This window comes from Indicator indicator, chromosome 1 (assembly GCF_027791375.1).
Source record: "Indicator indicator isolate 239-I01 chromosome 1, UM_Iind_1.1, whole genome shotgun sequence".
Classification (NCBI taxonomy): Eukaryota; Metazoa; Chordata; class Aves; order Piciformes; family Indicatoridae; genus Indicator; species Indicator indicator.
In genome coordinates, this window is record NC_072010.1 from 45,174,850 (window position 1) to 45,196,235 (window position 21,386).

General features: G+C 41.7%; 1 protein-coding gene across 1 annotated transcript in view; it reads right to left on the minus strand.

Moving 5' to 3' along the window:
• Positions 1-20,783, minus strand: part of KLF12 (KLF transcription factor 12) — a 144,250-nt gene extending 123,467 nt beyond the window's left edge. Inside the window, exon 1 of the mRNA XM_054384605.1 lies at positions 20,718-20,783. Within this exon, the coding sequence (XP_054240580.1) occupies positions 20,718-20,783 (66 nt within the window). The remainder of the gene's footprint in view (positions 1-20,717) is intronic.
• Positions 20,784-21,386: the final 603 nt, after the last annotated feature.

The window sequence follows — 21,386 nt, forward strand, 5'->3', positions numbered from 1 at the left end:
TTCCTCCAGGTCTGTAAGGAAAGAGATCAATCTTTACATTTCTTCAGTGTAAACTTCCGAGTTGTCCTCTCAGGGGATTTTCTGTCAGGTTTTACAGGAGCAAACAGAAGCCAGAAGGAGAAACCGTTCCCACCTACAGAGTCTCACTAACTCACAAATGAATCCATTCCATCGATAGAATACACTGAAGAAGGGAACATGATGTAGGTCAAGATTTGCTCCTTGAAATTACTATCTCTAAAACTATGTGAAACAAAAGACCTTGCTGCTAAGGATGCCTTGGCTCCCAGAAATGTCTAGGGCAATCAGCAGGGAATCAGAATAAATAATGATACTCTCACACAATTGTTTTTGCTCAGTCATGCCAGGACAATCTTACTGTTTCACATGAGGTAATGATGCAATAAATCTTAACAGATCTGTGCCACTGCACTCTTTTTTTTTTTGTGTGTATGATATGCTCCCAAGATTTCTAGCATGCAGATACATCACCTTCATAAATAAAGGCCTTGATCCTGTGAGTTGTTGTGTGGCTCAAAAGGTTGATGTACTCGATTACCAGAAACAGTAACAGCCAACAAAGACATACTACAAACATGAGTCTCAGGCATAACTCTCCACCACATTTGAAAACTGCTGTTCTTTTGCATGTGTGATCCCTCATGCTCAGAAAGACAGCTTTAAAAGCAAAGCAAAATGAAACACTTAGGATGTCACTTAGACATCCTTTGCTAGAGTCAAGATGCTTGCCTTGTTCAGTCATTTAGCACCTGCAAACTGCACAGCAAAGCCTGAACTAAATTTCATCCATGTGGCATGACCAAAAGCACAAGCTATGAGTTTGGATAGCATACATCCAAAAACGTATTGTCACTCTTCCCATTCTCCGCACATCTCCCTTCTGCTTTGAGTCTGATTTGGCATTTGCTTGACTCCTCAGAAAGCCAAAATTACTGTAATTTTTTTCCCCTGCCTACTTTTATGCCGGACACGCAAGATGAACTGGTTCATCAAGCGATCCCACAGATACCAAAGATGGTGGTTGGGAAGTCAAGAAAGGGAGGGAGCAGGAAGAGCAAAAGAATGGGACAACCACTTGTTAAGACTGGTGAACACTCATCTTGCCCTTCTGGTAGTGCAAGTCTAGAGAAGCCACCACACTCCTGTGTTTGGCCATCTTGCTAAAGGAACACCTTACCCTGCCAGAAAAAGCAGAGGTCATCATTGAAAGCATCAGCACAGACAGAAGGAAGATCGTTGTTAGCTGATGCACTGTGAAGCTGCGTCTCCTTTAAAGTCAGAAGATTTACAACACTACAAACCAAATGTAAGCAGCACAGGTCCAACTTCCAGGACACCTGGCTAATCAGGGTTTAGAAACAAAAATTTTTTGTAAGAAATGCCAGTGTTAAAAGTTCTTCTCCTCTGAATTTTCACACTGTTAGAAAAGACAAAGAAGAAAAAAGTAAACGTGGTAGTGATTTAAAGGGAAGACTTGAAACACTTATAGGGGAGGCAGACTTGGTGAAACTTTCATTTGGCTTCTGCAGCTGCTCAAAGAACAACCCATTCAGGGCTTGGGTCAGCCTGTGGCTGCAGGCTCAGCACTGGCCCCCACCACCATACAGTAAGCAAGCACTTCCCAGGTCAGCAGATGGGCACAGGAATGTCTGGTACAGAATGGCAGAAAGCTCCAACAGAGAGACTCTCAGTGCAGGATTTCATAGCAGGGATGGCAAAGGTCAGTTATCAAAAACGTCACCTTTTGGTTTTTCACCAGGCAAATTTTTCTCTTCTAATTCCCACTCAGCAGTTATTCAGTACCTCCTGTTAGAGAAATTACTTGGTTGCCATGGCAACATGTTCCCACCTTGGATTTCTATCCCTGCGCCTCGCTTCAGCTCCTCAGGACTGTGAACGTCACCAGTTCCAGTTCATCCTTTCGTGCCATTAGTGTCCATACCCTAGTCCTTCACACAGACTTTTAATTAAGTTGCATCTGGCTTCCATAGACATGCTGAGTCATCTTGTTCCCTGTCAAGAACAATCTGCAGTTGAGTTGGGGACTGAGCTGCACTTCAGGGACACATGATCAATGTAAAGAGCAACTCCTAGGCACACAGGGGAAGTTACTGACCTACATCATGCACCTTTTAGATGAAAAAGAAAAAAACTACTGCTTGGGAGAAAAAGGTTTTTCCCCGGTTTTGAAATGAGTGAGCAGAATCCATGTAATGGTACTACCTCATTAGGGCCTAGAGCACATGTCCTGTGAGGAGCTCCTGAGGGAGCTGGGGTTGTTCAGTCTGGAGAATAGGAGGCCGAGGGGACATCTCATTCTCTACAACTACCTGAAGGGAGGTTGGAGTGAGGAGAGGGACAGCCTCTTCTCTCTGGTGGCAAGTGACAGAAGTAGACGAAATGGATGCAAGCTGCACCAGGGGAGGTATAGGCTGGATATTCGGAAGTATTTCTTCACTGTGAAAGGGTTATCAAACATTGGAATGGTCTGCATAGGACAGCAGTGGAGTCACCATCCCTAGAGAGGTTACAGTGGTGTGTGGACTTAGCACCTAGGAACATGGTTTAATGTTGACCCTTCAGTGCTGGGTAAAAGGTTGGACTAGATGATCTTGGAAGTCTCTTCCAACTAGATATATTCTGTGGTTATGTGATATGTGAAAAATCTTTAATCAGAAATCTATTTTAGTGTAACGTGCTCTGACAATATGTATCTTTTTAGAGATTATATGGTTCTTGAAATCATTTGAATGGAATTAAGGAACATACTAAAAAAATCAGGGTGTACAATCAGTAATAAACTCTTTCTCCTACACACTTCACAGCATCCTTCCTTTTGATATGACAAAATTAGTCCATAAAGAATATTCCAAATTCACTTCTTCACAAAACCTTCCCTTGTTGTAGGATGTATTGGAAATGGATTTGCTTACTATTAGGATTAAAATACAATTAAGGATAAGCATCAGACCTGGGATGTAATCAATTACTCTGCCTTATAAAGTGAGGAAATTTAGAACATTTTTAAGAAACCAACTAAATTAAAGACTTTTATACACCTCAATGGTTCTAGAAATTACAATAGTAGCTTTTATATATTTAAGGTTCCTGCATGGTACCCTGTCCCCAAGTTGGTGACACGAATAAGTAACAGAACTCCTTCTGTTCTTAAAAACTAAGCAGATACACACATTCTCTGCTGGATGCTGAATACTCAGCACCTTTCAAGAATAAGTCTAGAGCATACTTTCCACTGTGGACCAGCTATTTCATACTCTGCATATGTGACTTAGATTTATCTTATTTGGAGCACTGTTTGTTTCTTTTTAACCTGGAGTTTGCCAGAGAGCAACTTCAAATATCAATTTATGGGAAGCTGCAAGTTATGTCTCCATAATCCATTTAAAGCTACCAAATTTCTTGATAAACTAGCTATTTTATTGTTCAGCCTTTGATAAATATTTATCTTTTTTCTCACAACAGTAACATCCCATTATCTAGGCCAAGAAATTGGAATGAAACTCAAGGAGTGCTCTTGGGTAGAAGGAGGCTAGCAGTATTTATGGAATTTTAAGTCATGAATAAATTAATGCTTGTGTATTAAATAGTAAGAATGTGCATATTTATTTTATGGTAACAGCTGTCTTAAACTGGCACCTTATCCCATTGATACTATGAATAGTTATTCAGGAAAAAAAAAATTAAGCATATTTCATGCCCTAGGCAAGTCATTCAGCCTAAACCCATTCATGAAAACTAACATGCATAGCAACAAAGGAAACAAACTCAAGCTTTAATGAGCCAAGCTATGAACTATTTTCCAAGAGCAGAAGACTTACCTTTCCACTCTGGATTTTTTCAGTTTAGCCTGTACAAATGAATACAATTCAGAAGTCAACTAGCATACCTTGGTCTTAGAATCATAGGATCATTTTGGTTGGAAAAAACCTTTAAGAACATTGAGTCCAACCATCAACCTACCACCACCATGGCCATTAAACCATGTCCTGAAGAGCCATATCTCCACATTTATTTAACACCTCCAGGTGTGATTCCACCACTTCCTTGGGCAGCCTATTCCAATGCCTGACCTTTCAGTAGAGAAATTTTTCCTAATATCCAGTCTAAACCCACGACCACTTCCCTACTTCTGCTGGCCACACTCACTATTCCTGATATAGGACAGGAAGCTGTTGGCCTTCTTGGCGACCTGAGCACACTGATGGCTCACGTTCAGATGACTCTAAACCAGCATCCCCAGGCCCTTTCTGCCAGGCAGTTTTCCAGCCACTCCGCCCCAAGCCTGTAGGCATTGCATGGAGTTGCTGTGACTCAAGTGCATGACCCAGCACTTGGTCTTGTTTAAACCTCATCCAACTGACCTTGGCCCATCAATCCAGCCTGTCCAGATCCCTCTGCAGAGCCTTCCTACCTTTGAGCAGATCAACACTCCGACCCAATTTGCTTTCATCAGCAAACTTACTGAGGGTGCAATCCCCTCCTCCATGTCATTGATAGAGATATTAAACAAAGCTAGCCTCAAGATTGGTTTCTGTTCTGTCTGCTATTTTTGAAGTTTCCTATAATGAAAAGAAATAATGTTTTCTGTTCCATGTTTGCACAGCATGTTTTAACTTGCAAATCACACAGAACTGTGGATGTTGCTGATCTAACACTTTAATCAGTTTATACCTACAACCTAACTTGGATCTCTGAAATAACTTGAATTTATGATTTAGAGCACATCCCCGCACACATCTGAGCTGGTACAACTACAGAAGTGTAACAGTGGACAGGAGCTTCCCAAACCAATGTTCTGCAATAAAAAACACAGCTACTTCCACAGAGGGCTTTTTTCTGTTGAAAGTCATTAATGACATTAGTACCTTTATCTGCTTTTTATGCAACAAAGCAATGAGATATTAGTATACAAACGCAAAGTACCTTATTGAAGGTTTATAGTCCCACAAAGTTACTACACAGCATTGCTCTACAATACCCAGTACCTAAAGGAACAAAAAAATCTCTTGCACATCACAATGTTCTCAACATCACAGCTTCTGCTCTCCCAAGAAAACACATTGCATGAACTCCCCAAAAGTTCGTAATTCTGTTCTGTCAAAAGTAATGGGAAAATAAATCAAGAGTCTATCAGAGGAAATGCTCTCTTTGCCACTGCCATCTATATCATCAAATCTTAAGCTCTTACTGTAGTCTCAGGATGGCAGTAGGCAGGTGCAAGTAAATTTAAGGTTTTACAGGTCAAAATCAACATCATAACCTCTGGTAACCAGGAAAATCTCCATGGAGGTCAAAGAGCAGTGACAGCTTGCAATACTAAAAGCTCAATATCTGCTCAGTCATGCCCAGTCTGCCTACTGACAGATAGTACAGAATGTACCAGGGTATTATTGTTGTATGCTTAACTTTATGCTTCATCTTTCTGTAGTCATGTGCTATGAGCTGCCATTGTATGGGTATGAAAAGCCTTTCATCTGATCCACTGTAGTCACTCTGGTGTTCTCAGTGTCCTAAATGGATGGAATCAAAATGACCACTGTTTGTGTGGAAGGAAGAACAGGTTGGAGATGTAGTAATCAGTGGTAACCTTGGTGTAACCTTTAAGTAATAGAGTTTTGAGACTCAGGAACAATAACAGTGACCTCGTCTAGATTGACCTAGGCCCTCGAATGTAGGAGATCAGAAGTTTTCAGGGAAGTAAGTGGGATCCCATGTGAGGTAGCTCTAGAAGGGATAAAAATCACAGGAAAACTTGAATGTCTTGAAAGACAACATCAAAGTGAAAGCCTAGTGCATCTTTTGAAGAATCTTTGAAAAGCAAGAAGTATCAGGGAACCAGTTCACCAGTTCTGCTGATGGAGTTCCAGTGCAAAAAGGCAGTATACAGGAGGAGGAGCAGGTGCGGCTGGGCCACAAGGTATGAACACAGAAATAACACACAGGCACACAGAGGTGATGTCAGGAAAGCCAAAGCTCAGCTGGAGTTCAGGCTTGCAGGGAGTACCAAAGGCAACATCAAGAACTACTACTACTACTGCAACAGCAAAAGGCTGGACCAGGAAAAAACGTGGATCAATGGCCAAATGAGGTGAGCTACTGACAGTGAACACTGTTAAGGTCAAGGTACTCCATTGCCTTCTCTGCATCAGCCTTCACCAGCACAGCCTTCATGCTTGGAGACAGGGTTCAAAGCAAAGAACCACCAGTCATGAATGGGAATCAAATTCTGGGGATTACCTGAGAAGACTCAACCCACAGATGCCCATGGGACCCACTTGCCTGCATCCACAGGCACTGGGACACCTGGCCAGTGTCCTTGCAGCACCCTTCTCTACAATGCTTGAAAAATCCTTGGAGACCATGGAAGATCCCAGATGACTAGAAGAAAGCAAATGGTGCACTCCTCCTCAGAGAAGTACAGAAGGGTGATCTGGGGCACCACAGACCACCCATCCTCCTTTTGATTGATGGAAAAAAAACAGAGAGAGAGTCCTCTGGAAATAGACTTCTGGGCACCATGAAAGAGGAAAAAGTGACTGGGAACAGTCAGAATGGATTCGTCCAGGGTTAAAAATTTTATATTGCTAATGACACCAAATCCTACCATTCCTTCCTCAGTCAATATTTGCCCCCTCCTTACCAAGAATTCTGTGTTACACAGTGCAAACCAGAAACCCACAACTGTTCTTTTTTCAATTTATACCTTTTCGTTCACAAAGATCTGTTCAGTATTAAAAGAACAAAGCCACCAAAGAAATTCAGCAAAGGGTTAGAATCATAGAATCAGTCAGGGTTGGAAGGGACCACAAGGATCATCTAGTTCCAACCCCCCTGCCATGGGCAGGGACACCTCACACTACATCAGGCTGGCCAGAGCCTCATCCAGCCTGGCCTTAAACACCTCCAGGGATGGGGCCTCAACCACCTCCCTGGACAACCCATTCCAGGCTCTAACCACTCTCATGCTGAAGAACTTCTTCCTCACATCCAGCCTGAATCTCCCCACTTCCAGCTTTAGTCCATTCCCCCTAGTCCTATCACTACCTGATATCCTAAAAAGTCCCTCCCCAGCTTTCTTGTAGGCCCCCTTCAGATATTGAAAAGCCACAATAAGGTCACCTCGGAGCCTTCTCTTCTCCAGACTGAACAGCCCCAACTCTTTCAGTCTGTCCTCATAGGAGAGGTGCTCCAGCCCTCTGATCATCCTCCTGGCCCTTCTCTGGACACGTTCCTGCATGTCCATATCCTTCTTGTAATAGGGGCTCCAGAACTGGACACAGTACTCCAGGTGGGGTCTCACCAGAGTGCAGTAGAAGGGGAGAATCACCTCCCTTGACCTGCTGGCCACACTTCTCCAGATGCAGCCCAGGATCTGGTTGGCTTTCTGGGCTGCAAGTGCACACTGACAGCTCATGTTGAGCTTCTCATCCACCAGCACCACCAAGTCCCTCTCTTCAGGGCTGCTTTCCAGCCAGTCACTGCCCAGCCTGTATTTGTGCTTGGGATTGCCTCGACCCAGATGCAGGACCTTGCACTTGGTCTTGTTGAAGCTTATGAGGTTGGCTTGTGCCCACCTCTCCAGCCTGTCCAGGTTGTTGACAAGAAAACATTCAGAACACCCTGGCACCCAGCACTTGAGAACTACCAAGACCCAGCATAACCTGGCTATTACCCAAACTACCTATCTGGCAAAAAGTTGAAGAAAGTGGCAAATGTTGTGGAAGAGCACCTGTGGTATCAAAAACTTAACTGAATGGAACTCTGGAACCCAGACAGGAGAGATTGATGCTGCCATCTTCCAAGGACAAACTGTTGTGACTGCTAGGGAACTTCCAGTAACTCATATACCTCAATGACATAAACTCCACACAAACCATCACAGAAGAAGATCAAAGCTAATCAGTGCCTCAGTATCAAGCTCTAGTGTAAATGATGAAAGCAGGCAATGGACTACAAATGCCATTGGAGCAGCCTAAGGAGGCAAGACGCAGGTGACACCCACAGAGCTGGTGTGCCCCCAAAGAACAAGGGGAGTGGAGGCATTTGGAGGTGACAAGGCTGAAGAAGCTGATCTGATGTCAGCTTTTCCATGAACAAGCCTCACTTGGGAAGCCCTCCTGCCCTCCCTCCATTGCATCCCCAGCATCTCTTCTGCTCTGCCAGCCCCTCTCTCTCTGCCCACCCCAACAAGCTGTGGCTTCATGGAATACTGTATCAAGTTTTGGGCTTCCCAGTTTAAAAGAGACAGGGATCTACTGATGAAAGTCCAATAACGGAGAGCTACAAGGATGATTAGGGGACTTAAACACCTCTCCCATGAAGAAGTACTGAGAGAACTGGAGCTCTTTGGTCTTGAGAAGGCTGACAGGGGATCTTATTAATGTCTACAGATATCTGAGGGGTGGGTGTCAAGATGAAAGGACAGTCTCTTTTTGGTGGCACCTAGTGATAGCACAAGGAACAGCAGGTATAAGCTGCAACACAGGATATTTCACCTCAACATGAAGAGAAACTTCCTTAACGTGAGGGTGATGGAGCACTGCAATGGGCTGCCCAGAGAGGTTGTGGATTCTCTTTCTTCGGATACTTTCAAAACCTGCCTGGATGTGTTCCTGTGCAGCCTGCCCTAGGTGATCCTGCTTTGGCAGGGGGGTTAAACTAGATGATCTCTGAATATCCCTTCCAACCCCTAACATTCTGTGATTCATCACAGACGTGGGCCATGTAGAGCTGCTACAGGCCTGGCCATCCTCATCTACCTGGGCTCCATTCTTGGGCAACGGCAAGCACAGCAGTGCCTTTATGCAGGCTGGGAAGGATGAACACTGCTTTTCATTGCTGATGGCTTTTTTGTGTGTGGTTCCTATGATCTGGTGTGTTAAAGCAATGCACTGAGCAATAACAATATTTGTAAAAAGATGTCTGTGAAGGCAGATACCCCCTCACTAACAGTTTATTAAATACTCATCCTCCCAGTGTGAAACAGAGCAAGGCAAAGGGGGTGAAAAAAGGGAATTAGAAAGAAAAATAAATAAGAAATGACGAAAACAGGATCCTTAAAGTAATTTATGTAAGGACTCATCTCCACAGGGAGAAATAAGGAAAAAAGCCAATAATGCTAAAAAATATACAGTTCTTTCAGACTTCCCAGCAGGATACAGAACAAGAGTAAAATATACATTAAAAAGACTATTTATAAGACAACCTCACAGAGAAAAAGAGCGTTAAGAGAACATCAACAAACAAGTGAAAACTAGAAGTAATACCTTCTCATAACAAACAACAAAGATTAAAATAATTTTGGTACTATCATAACATAGTGTCATTTTTCTCATACTGCTGAAGCATTCTCTGACACTGTAAATTACTGAGTTACATTGGCTTATACTTATTTTTTCTTAAGCTAGCCAGTATATAATAAAAATGTAGTAACTATGCACATTTACACAATTATTCTCACTTCAAGTCTCCCAGTGTCCTTAAAGAAATAAATTATAGCAATTATACATGTGAAAACCAGGAATATAGAAATATTTAACTTTACCCAGAGCCAAAACAAAGGGAAAGGATAAGAGCTCAGTTCTCTTCCACTCCAAACATGCACTATTGAGAAAACACAGACCATCATAATGAACTGGCTTCTCTAATAAGCACTATTTAAAAAGTAAAAAAACAAATAAAAAAGAAAGAAAGAAAGAAAGAAAGAAAGAAAGAAAGAAAGAAAGAAAGAAAGAAAGAAAGAAAGAAAGAAAGAAAGAAAGAAAGAAAGAAAGAAAGAAAGAAAGAAAGAAAGAAAGAAAGAAAGAAAGAAAGAAAGAAAGAAAGAAAGAAAGAAAGAAAAGAAAGAAAGAAAGAAAGAAAGAAAGAAAGAAAGAAAGAAAGAAGAACCCACAGCACCACAAAAACCCAAACCATTAAACTCACCAGTAAGCAGAATAAGATGAAACACAATTATTAACTTTTCTCCTAGTGAAATAAAGATTTTTTGAGTTGCAATTGCTTCATTGAGACAGGAAAATATTTTAACCATGAAGAAGTTACCATCCATCAGCAGATCTGCACTACTCATCTACATTCATAATCAGGGGAGGTTTAGGCTGGATTTTAGGAAGAAATTCTTCACAGAAAGAGTGATTAACCATTGGAATGGGCTGCCCAGGGAGGTGGTGGACTCACTGTCCCTGGGAAGTGTTTAAAATAAGACTGGATGGTTTAGTTGATTAGATGGTGTTAGGTGATAGGTTGGACTTGATGATCTTGAAGGTCTTTTCAAACCTGGTTAATTCTGTGATTCTGCAATCACATGCTGAGGTAAATGTGAGGTTATTCAAGGTAGCCTTCTTGTTAATAAAAGCAGGATTACCCAGCTCACTCTCATCTGTTTCTCCATAGGAACAGACAGACTACATTGGCTTGGAACCTATTGAATTTCAGTGCAGTTGCAGCCTGGATTAAACTTCAGATGTCCTACCAGGTAAGTCACCAGATCAGAAGAGTAACTGTATTTTAGAGACCAATAACTGTTTTACATGAAGCCTAAACCTCACATTACCGTATCTTAGAATTGCATCGCGCTGTGACACAAGACACCTGTGTTGAGCATCCCCACAGAAGCGCAACAGGAATTTAGACTGTAGTGCCACGAAGCTGTTGATAATGGCATGCTCTGTGCTCCTGTGATTATAGAATTAATACCTTTCTGACAGGATGAGAAGAGTGGCAATCTATACCTCTCTGGTTCCTATCAAGCTTACACCTAAGCTGTGAATATTAGATTCCCAGAAGATACAGGTCATGGAACACACACAACAGTCACTGCAACTAGGATTATCAGGGGGAATGAAAATATTGGGTGGTGAAAATATTTCTTACACAGTTTTTTTTTTACACTTTTGAATGAAGTAAAGGAAACATTGGCCTTTTGCGTCTCTATAAAACAAACAACTTTCATCACAAAATATGGATTTAGAAATTAGTAATAATGAACACATACACATCTTGCAGGTATCATTCCTGTTTTTCTTTATGGCTAGAGTTTCCTAGCTGAATAAATCTTCCATGAAATTCCCATCATCAGCTGTGGTAGCAGAGCAAGTTGAGAGGTCATACATCATCAAAAACATGAACTGGCTTCAAGGTGAGCTCACAAAATAATTGACTGGGGATAGAAGGGATCCAAACTATAATCTCACAATACACTTCAGCACTATGCTCAAATCAAAGGGTCAACTTTCCCTTTCCCAAAGCCAGGATTATTTTTTCAGTCCATATCAGGATTATTTTTTCAGCCCACTCAGAACTGTTACCGACTCATGTATTTATTGTGTAACATATTGTGTAACTATCATTTTTCTACAGAGCTGTAATGATATTAAGTTATGCTAATTTCTGGGTAATATCACAAATTCTCTTTGCATCTTTTTCCAGTCTTGCAGATGAAATATTATCCTTCACTACCAAATATAACCTCATAAAATCTAATTTTTTAGTAAGGGAAACGATATTCTTGGCAGCCTTCTATCATTATAGATATGGTAAACCTACTTCTGGCATGGAGCTGTTAGCTAAACATGAGCTGTCTGGAGCAGAGCTCTTTCTCTGCCTCACTTCTTTTAGAGTTGCAACTATATTCCCAAGATGCACAACCATCTGAAGATGCCCATTAAAACAGTGTCTAAACACAACTTCTAATTAATTAAAACCAGATATCCAGAGACTCCCATTTACTTCTATAGCATATAACGCAATTAAGTGCTCACCCACAACTAAAAGTCTCCACATTGCTGCCGTACATACAACAAACACCACCAGACAGAACAAGGAATATATTCCCTGCAGTGTTCTCTAACAGTCAACTTCCCTGCTTAGGAAAGAAAAGGAATGGCAGACAGCGGTCAGTAAATTAAGTCTCAGAGGATCTTGGATCCTTGTTTCAGTGAGAATTTCAGACAGCATCATACATCTTGTAACCCCACCTGCATTTTCTATCTGTAAACTCAGTTAACTTGGCAAAGAGACTGCCTGGCAAGCATGATAGTGAGTGTGCTGACTGAGCTGGTTAAGTTATTTCCTATTACTCTTAGATCTATTACTTTTTTATTGCACTTTTGTGTCTGATTCCCAAGGGGGGGGAAAACCCAAATAAATAAACTACATCTACAACCATGATGAAAAACCCCCTTAGCTCTCCATTCTATATGAGGGCTAACTTCAAAAGGAGTAAGTAACACGCACAACACTGTAAATAGTCTTTGGCAAGGCAGCAGCACAGATATACACAAAGTAGTTTGGGTCCCAGAAGCAGTAAAGGTGGCTCACAACGTTGTTTCAGATGCAGTTAGTCATGTCTAACTACAGGTCTTTGTCAATAGCAGCACCCACAATCTTCCTCCCACCCTTCCCCTCTCCCTAAGATAGATGGTATCCATGATTTCGTAACAGCATGACTGCAGAATGTATACAGTCATTCCCTTTCTCCTGTCAAGTTGTGTTTTCTTGGATCAGTGATCAGTCAACTCAACTCTTCTGACATAATTCAATCACTCGTAATGGATACATTAGGAATACCAGGCTGAGAGCAAAGTTGTAGGAATTGGCTACCTTTCGTTCCTCAGGTGAGCTGCCACTTCAATATTGTAGGTATTGTTTCCTGTTATCAGCTTGCGGTGCTTCCCTTGGCTTAATCAATCCAACTGATGTAGATGTGGTGCACCTCTCTGGGATGTGTCTTGCACCCTTCTGAACTGCAAGAATATCCTTCACCAATGCTTGGGAATACTGCTGTGTTTCCTTAGGTCTATCTCACATGGATTTGCATAATGCCCTGTAGGTTATGTCCTTACACGTCTTTGGGATCAGAAACTGATCTCTTTCTGAAGAATGTCATATATTTATGGCACTGTAAAGCAACTAATGAATTGTATCAGCCGTGTTTCTAACACCTCAATAACACTTCTCAAGTATCATCTCTTGCAAGACTGAGAAAGTCAACAGGAAGAAGTGACTGATACATGTGCGCTGTGTGCCGTTTGCTTCCCCAAATTAGTCATGCTAAACATTAAGTAATTCAGATGAAAACTAATTCTTTGAATGAAGCAGAGACTCACAAGTTGCAACAACAAATACCACAAATGCTCTTTCTTCTAATAATACTAAGAATGTACATAAACTGAATCAGTCAACATGAAACAGTTCCCCATATAGTAAAGGAGCAAGCTTTGCCATCGAGATTGTTCTCAACTGTATTTCAATAGGTATTTCCATAAATCTTTGAAAATAAAACCATCACTACTACCCAGGCTAAGGCAGAATATGTTTATGTATATAATAGCATAAGCATGGATGGCATTCTTCAGACACAAGACAATAATATAATTTGGCTAGAGACAAGACATACAGATCAACATGGGCTTGTTAAAGGTTTGTGTCATCTTAGTTATTCTATTCATAATTCATAAGGCATGGGAATGAAGATGGAACAAGCAGAATTAGCAGCTGAATCCAGAATAAGATATATAATCCTCAAATAATTTGAAGGGACAAAATGCAGGCACAAGAATGGATGAGACTGCAGATCTGGAAACAAATAGGCTGATGAAAATTAGAGGTTCATCATTCTCTGTATTTGAAGATTAATTGTGGTACAAAAGTCCCATGTCCCTATCTCCTTTTAACAAAAGGTTATGGCTCAACTTTGTAACTACTTGAGAAAGTGTAATTTCATGTGCCTACGTCAGACACATTTACCAGTTTTTGGCAACTGGGCCACATCCTGCAATGACCCACATGATTTGTCTTCACAATGAAACAGTCAACACTACCCATCCTAACTTCTTTATAGTAGCCAGCAGCTAACAAATTCACTGCCCAGTCTGTATAATCATAGAATCATCCACAAGGATCATCTAGTTCCAACCCCCCTGCCATGGGCAGGGACACCTCACACTACAGCAGGCTGGCCAGAGCCTCATCCAGCATGGCCTTAAACACCTCCAGGGATGGGGCCTCAACCACCTCCCTGGACAACCCATTCCAGGCTCTCACCACTCGCATGGGGAAGAACTTCTTCCTCACGTCCAGCCTGAATCTCCCCACTTCCAGCTTTGTTCCATTCCCCCTAGTCCTATCACTACCTGACATCCTAAAAAGTCCCTCCCCAGCTTTCTTGTAGGCCCCCTTCAGATACTGGAAGGCCACAAGAAGGTCACCTCGGAGCCTTCTCTTCTCCAGACTGAACAGCCCCAACTCTTTCAGTCTGTCCTCATAGGAGAGGTGCTCCAGCCCTCTGATCATCCTCCTGGCCCTTCTCTGGACACGTTTCAGCATGTCCATATCCCTCTTGTAATAGGGGCTCCAGAACTGGACACAGTACTCCAGGTGGGATCTCACCAGAGTGCAGTAGAGGGGGAGAATCACCTCCCTTGACCTGTTGGCCACACTTCTCCAGATGCAGCCCAGGATCTGGTTGGCTTTCTAGGCTGCAAGTGCACATTGACAGCTCATGTTGAGCTTCTCATCCACCAGCACCACCAAGTCCCTCTCTTCAGGGCTGCTTTCCAGCCAGTCACTGCCCAGCCTGTATTTGTGCTTGGGATTGCCTCGACCCAGATGCAGGACCTTGCACTTGGTCTTGTTGAAGCTTATGAGGTTGGCTTGTGCCCACCTCTCTCCAGCCCATCAAGATGCCTCTGGATGGCATCCCTTCCCTCCAGCATGTCTGCTGCACCACACAGCTTTGTGTCATCAGCAAACTTGCTGAGGGTGCACTCAATGCCACTGTCCATGTCACCAACAAAGATGTTGAACAAGACTGGTCCCAGGACTGAGCCCTGAGGGACTCCGCTTGTCACTGGCCTCCACTGGGACATGGAGCCATTGACAGCCACTCTTTGGGTGCAGCCTTCAAGCCAGTTCTTTATCCATCTAGTGGTCTACCCATCAAACCCATTTAAATTTACCCAGCCTCTCTACATTGTAACAATGAGGAGTATCACTTTTCAAAATAGTCTTTGGCACTGCCAAAGAATTAAGGTTTTTTTCCTGCTGAAACCCCATCTTTACCTATATCGGGAGGAACCACCTTCTTCAGGTCCTTCTCTGACGCTGGTTACTGACATAGAAAGATTTTACTGCAGACCAAAAGATCTAAAGCTGTAGGTCACTGAAGGATAATAAATGATAAGCAAATTCACATTTCTAAAGTAATTCTACCAATTTATTAGCAATGCCAGCTCCTGTTCCACAGTAGGGTAGATAATAACAAAGCCTTGTTAAAGGGCAATGTGGTATCTTTTATGAAATGTCTTTTTTTCAGTTGTGATAAAGTCATTAAAACAGCACTGTGTCTTCTTGAAGCCTCAAACAATAGCCTGCCTTAAATCTCCTGTGCAAAACTAAGGACAGTTGTTCACTGGAAAAATAAGCATCTCTTCTTGTTAATGCTGATGGCCTTCTAAAAATCATTAAACTATTTTAAATTGATGACAATAAAACAAAGTAGAGCTGGTGTAACTTTCCCAAAGCAAAGAGAAAATCCATTTCCCTTGTAAATACTTGTTTCAAACTTCCCTAGAAACACACACCTCATAAGGCACGTCTCAATCACAATCTAGCTTGAACTCAGTGTCTTTTAAACCCAGGTCGGTAAGTTTGTCTTCATTGCATCAGTGCCATTGCAGCTGATGAGTCCTGCTCGCTTTTCTAGCCACCGGCTCAAAGGAACTGGTACATGAGTCACTACTGAAACACAGGCATCATCTCCAATTTCCTTTTGGCCTCAGCTAGGGACTGAAGTGGTTTGCAGTGGGAGTAGCTCACACAGCTTCATTCTCCCAAGGCTACCCTAATATTTCAGCTGGACTGGAGTGTCTGTGTTTGCTTATTCTTTCTGCTGTATTTCATTTCAAATGCACCTTTGCTTGCCCTAGATATGTAACATTTCTGCAGTGTAAAAACTGAGATAATGTTTAAAAATACTTCTTAAAAATACTCAGAGCTGTCAGGCCAGATTTGGACACTGAGCACCCAAACACACTGCAAGACACAGATGAATCACAGTATCACAGTCTCACAGTGTATCAGAGGTTGGAAGGGACCTCAAGAGATCATCAGGTCCAACCCCCCTGCCAGAGCAGGATCACCTAGGATAGTCTGCACAGGAATGCATCCAGGTGGGTTTTGAAAGTCTCCAGAGAAGGAGAATCCACAACCCCCCTGAGGAGCCTGTTCCAGGGCTCTGTCACCCTCACTGTAAAGAAGTTTCTCCTCGTGCTGAGGTGAAATCTTCTATGTTCAAGTTTGAACCCACTGTTCCTTGTTCTATCACTGTGTACCAGCCAAAAGAGCCTGGCCCCCTCCACTTGACACCTACATAAAGCAAACCAAAACCCCTCCTAACATTAAAGATCCTAGATGCACACATGGCAGAGAGGAGCCTTATGTTACACTCAACCTCTCTTGCAGAAAAGCTGAGGACTCCAATATGAAAACGCTTTGCTCTGTTGTCCTGATTTTCATCTACATCATGGGTGACTTCTACCACCACCACATGTAGTCAAGAGATACCACCTAGTGAAGGGCAGGTTACTTAGAGCAGCACAGGGAAGACAAATTTGAAATGAATGAAACACACAACCAGATGGTACCTACTTCACCACAGCAGTACAACACAAAAGGCAAATGAAGAATCAGCTTAAGGTTAAAAGCTGGTGCTGTTTACAGAAAAATCCACACAAAAACTGTTTTAATTTTTCTCCTATTGAGCTTCCATTTTCATGAAGTATGTATAAAAATGAGAGTTACTGCTTTCTAAGCTTTTTATTTCTATATTATCAAGTCACTGCACTGATTATTGTTCACTTCACCAAGGTTGCTAAGCACTGCTATTTTCTACTGCTCAAGTCAATAAGGTTGGTGGGTTACTAGTTCACAAACTGTAAAGAGACACATTAATTTGAAAAAAAGGCTTTTAATGAAGCTCCAGGATACATGCATATTGTTTAATCATTAAACTCATCAAATTATGAAATAAATTGAAGTCTTGGAGTAAAACTGGACTCACTGTGATCATATCATCTGTTGAAGTAATTCACCAAGCCCACAACATACACATAACACCACTGCAATTCCCATTTGAAGCAGGGATGTAGGCGTTTTGCTCATCTCGCTGTGGTCTTGCAGCCAAACTCAGAATCACAGAGGTTCGCTCTGGCCCCTGTTCTTTGCCAGTAATCCAGTACTGGCACCAAGAAAATCTTCACCTTCGCCTCCCCGACAGCAGTAATGAACAGGACACCCCAGGAACACGACGGCAACGAGGTACACTGGTAGCCAAGTCAGATTTGACCCAGCACCAGCCTGACACCTCTCTAAGCACAAATACTTGTCCCCAGGCAACAATGGCCTAGGGTGCAATTAGACTTTCGTCTAGTGGCTGCTCTCTCACCAGGCCAGGCAAAAGCCAGGTCAGCGGGAAGGACTGGCTGGGTGGCCCACACAGGGCTGCATACATGCATGGCCAAACCATATCCACATTCATTCAGTAAGGTCCTTTCTGTGAATCCTACTTTGGAGGTCATGAATGACAGGGAACACCTAATCAAGGCACAATTACTGAGGAAACACCTTTCCTGGCTGACATACTCACATGCCCTGAAGAAAAGCATTCAATATCCCTATGAGAAGTAGACACATATCCTTGGAATCAACAATAAATTTAATCTTAATTTCAATACAGTTTTGCAGTAATTGCATTGTAAATACTCATCATCATTAATGCAGAGGACCTGCCAACATTGGGCACATACAGCAGCTTCTCACACTGCAACAGCAACCCAAGGAGCAACTCCTCCTTGCTTCACCACACTTTGTATGGCCTGGCTCTGAATGGGCTAAGTGAGATCACCACATAGCACTGTGAGGGAATTTTTCTGTTGCCACTAGAAAAGGCTGGAAGCTCATGATAGATAAATTCAGATTAGAAACTGGGTGCATGCCTTCACAGTAACAAAGGGTAATTACTAACACAGCTGAGGGAGGTTCTTCATGGTGATCTGTTTTTAAATCATGATGTTTACTTGAGATAGAGGCTCATTCTTAAACAGGAGACAATTCAAAGTGGTCTCATAGCCCTTCTCAGAGAAAAGATGATATTATCTCAGATAATATTATCTCAGCTTCTCCAAAGCCTCATAAGAATCATAGAATTGTTCCAGTTGGAAAAGACTTTTAAGATCCTTGACTCCAACCTGCAACCTAAGACCACCATGACCATTGAACCATGTCCCAAAGTGCCATGTCCACAGTTTTCCTGAACACCTCCAGGGACAGTGACTCCCTGGGCAACCTATAGAGAGCTATGAAAACTCAAGGCTCTCCAGTCTGATCACTCAGTGCTTCACACACTGACTGAAGGCCATTGATGCATCAGACTCTGTTGGTTTCACTCCTCCACAACTGACATAGCCTTTAGAATCCCCTAGCCACAGATGAAAATTGCTTTTAGCAACTGTTAAACCACGTCTCACTCTTGCCCTTGCAGTAATCCTAGAGCCAATAGCAGATACCAAGCAGAACATCCAAAAAAAAAAAAAATCCATCTGTCTTCCTGAAGGTTTTGGGAAAGTTTGCCTAGTGATGGTTGATGTTCATCATCTTAAGCTATGAAGCTCTGACCGTTAGTTTCGTAAGACTCAAAACACCACACAAGTTTGCAAATTTTCCAAGTGGGAATCTCATTTCCCTGTATACAGATACACTGCAATGGAGGTGCAATTCCAGGGGCTTAGAGCACTATAATAATGCAAACAGATACTGCAATTTCAAATTCATACTACTTGGATCACACTTAAGTTCCCAGCCCATGCTTCCCAGTCATGATATCCATCTTCCCAAACAGCTCCATGTGCTGATTTTGGTAATCACATCCTTCAAACACTTGTTCCTGTTATGTCTACCAACATCTACATATTCAAAGCAGTCTCTGAAGCACATGCTAAACATCTGTTTCATCCACCTTTCTCTTTAGAGTTTAAGCTGTTTGCTGGAAAGTTGCCATCCTAATGGCTAGCTCCTCTGTTAGTGAACTGGAGAATTCATTTTGTATTTATTGATTGTTCCCTAATGAAGAGTCATAAAGGTGCCAGAGATTCTTGACCAGACACTACTTAATTAGTACCAAAGCACATAAAATCCCAAATCAAACCAGGCTCTTTGTCCAAACACCCAGTCACTGAAAAAGATTACATCATCCTCTGCTTACAGAGAACTCTGTAAAATTTTATTTTAAAAACCCAGAGGAAATTAAAAAAAAATATATAAACTCTTCATTTCCTTCCAGTCCCTAAGACACCAAATAGGTCTTCCAGAATCAAATCACTCTTTGTGAAAGAAGTACTTTTCATAAAGGACCCAACAACATGCATCACGCATAGAACTTATTTTAAACTAGACAACAGCAAGCATCAATTAAATATTTGTCTTCTGAACAAAACGGTTTATGTTACGTGCAAAGACATAATGCACAGCACCCAGAAGACACTAAAAATTACCTCTAATGGATGTGTCTTTTCATTGTCATGCCTCGTACAATTTTCTGATGGTACTTTCTCTCAAGAAGGCAGAGATGAGCAAAAACTCCATTAAACGTCAAGGGTTTTTTTCTCTCAAAGCCTCAAAAACATTTTGAATAACTGATATCTCCTTGCAAGTCTTTCAAATTAAGTCATCCTGAAAGTTAATTCCCTCTCTTCCATGTCATTTAAATTCTCAATTAAAATAATTGAGAAAATAGCAGGAAGGAAAAAAGCCAACTAACAGAAGGAGGCAAAATCCCATCCCTAAATGGCAGGAGCATTGCTGCTTCTGTTATGCTCTCTGCTTGTTGATGGCATCTGTCTCCAAAGTAGTAAGGTGCCATGGATTTTTGGGGATAATGTAAGACGCACAGAAAGAATCAAAAATTCATGATAACACAAAATCCATTAAATGGAGATGCCCACAGATTGATATCCCTATCATATGAGTGAGAAAATACTCTTAATTTGACCAAAGCTGCGGGCTTCCGTTTTCCTAAAATCTGCCACTCTAATGTCAAACACTTGATCCACAGAAAATTCAAAATCCTATTCGAGATCTCTATCCTGTGTTTGGCAGTCAACATGATACCAGCTTTAACCATCTGAACCTTCTAGCCCCCTTAATCATAAACAAGTGTATTCCACCAGAAAGTGAGAAGGTTTACACAAACATAAAATGGAGCAGTACAAGCATGTAAAAGGCAAAACCACTAGAGTACGGCAAATATCCAAAGAAAGTAGAACTGCATGTACAGGCTTCACAGATACATGATTTTGGCTTTGTTATCATAATCCATTATTCTTTCCTGGGTTTTTTAACTGCACCTTTTTCTCATCATCCTGAAATTACACCAACAGCATCTCAGCTATCCTAGGTAATTTGGATAGGTCTTCCACAGAGTTTTGGTTTGTGTTCCCAGCAGATAGGCCTAGATGATCATCAGTATGTCTTCCAAGAAAATGGACTTCAAAATGACAGTAATTAAGAAAATCGTAGAAAAAAAAACAGCAATACAACAGGAGGGACAGTTAACCACAGAGGAGCTCAGGAAGGGTCATCAGTGTGCTGCAGAGTGAGGTCGCACAGAAAACTCTGCTTACCCCTTGCTCAGATTCCAACAGCTCTGTTTTGACTCTGACTGCCGGCATCCCATCAAGCATTAACATTCTGTTCTCAAAGGCGCTGGTGTCCTAAGGCAGAAAAAGCACAAGGTTAATAAAAAAAATTACGAAAAACACTTGGTTTGATTCACTGGCTGAGTTCTATGATATTGTAAAAGTAAGTAAGCTTCTTTCAGTGTAAATGAAGTTAACAAAGATGCAATACTAATTTCAAGAAGAAGCTACCACATTACCACATCTGATGAAATAGTAAATTACACTTTTGCTTATCCTTAAAAGAGAACTAAGTCCTTGTAAGCAACAAGGGAAAATTGTCTTCAATTATCCTTTTTGAATTTGAAATTAATCATGCAGGTGAACATAAAGAAATTTCTTGCTTTAAAACTGAAAATAGCAGCAATGTCAAACAGCTTCAGGTTTTTGGCAGTATGCTTGGGTGTATTTGATTTCAATCACAGCAGTCTGTATTACCTGAGAAAGCATATGCTTGAATTCAGAGAAGGTATAGTGAAGACTTGTACACATACACCCCATAAATTAACACACCTCACATTAATAATTCATTATTCTGAAAAGTCATCAGATTTGCCAATGACAATCCCCAACACACTCACCTCTGACAGTAATTTAAAAAGCATGTTAAAAACA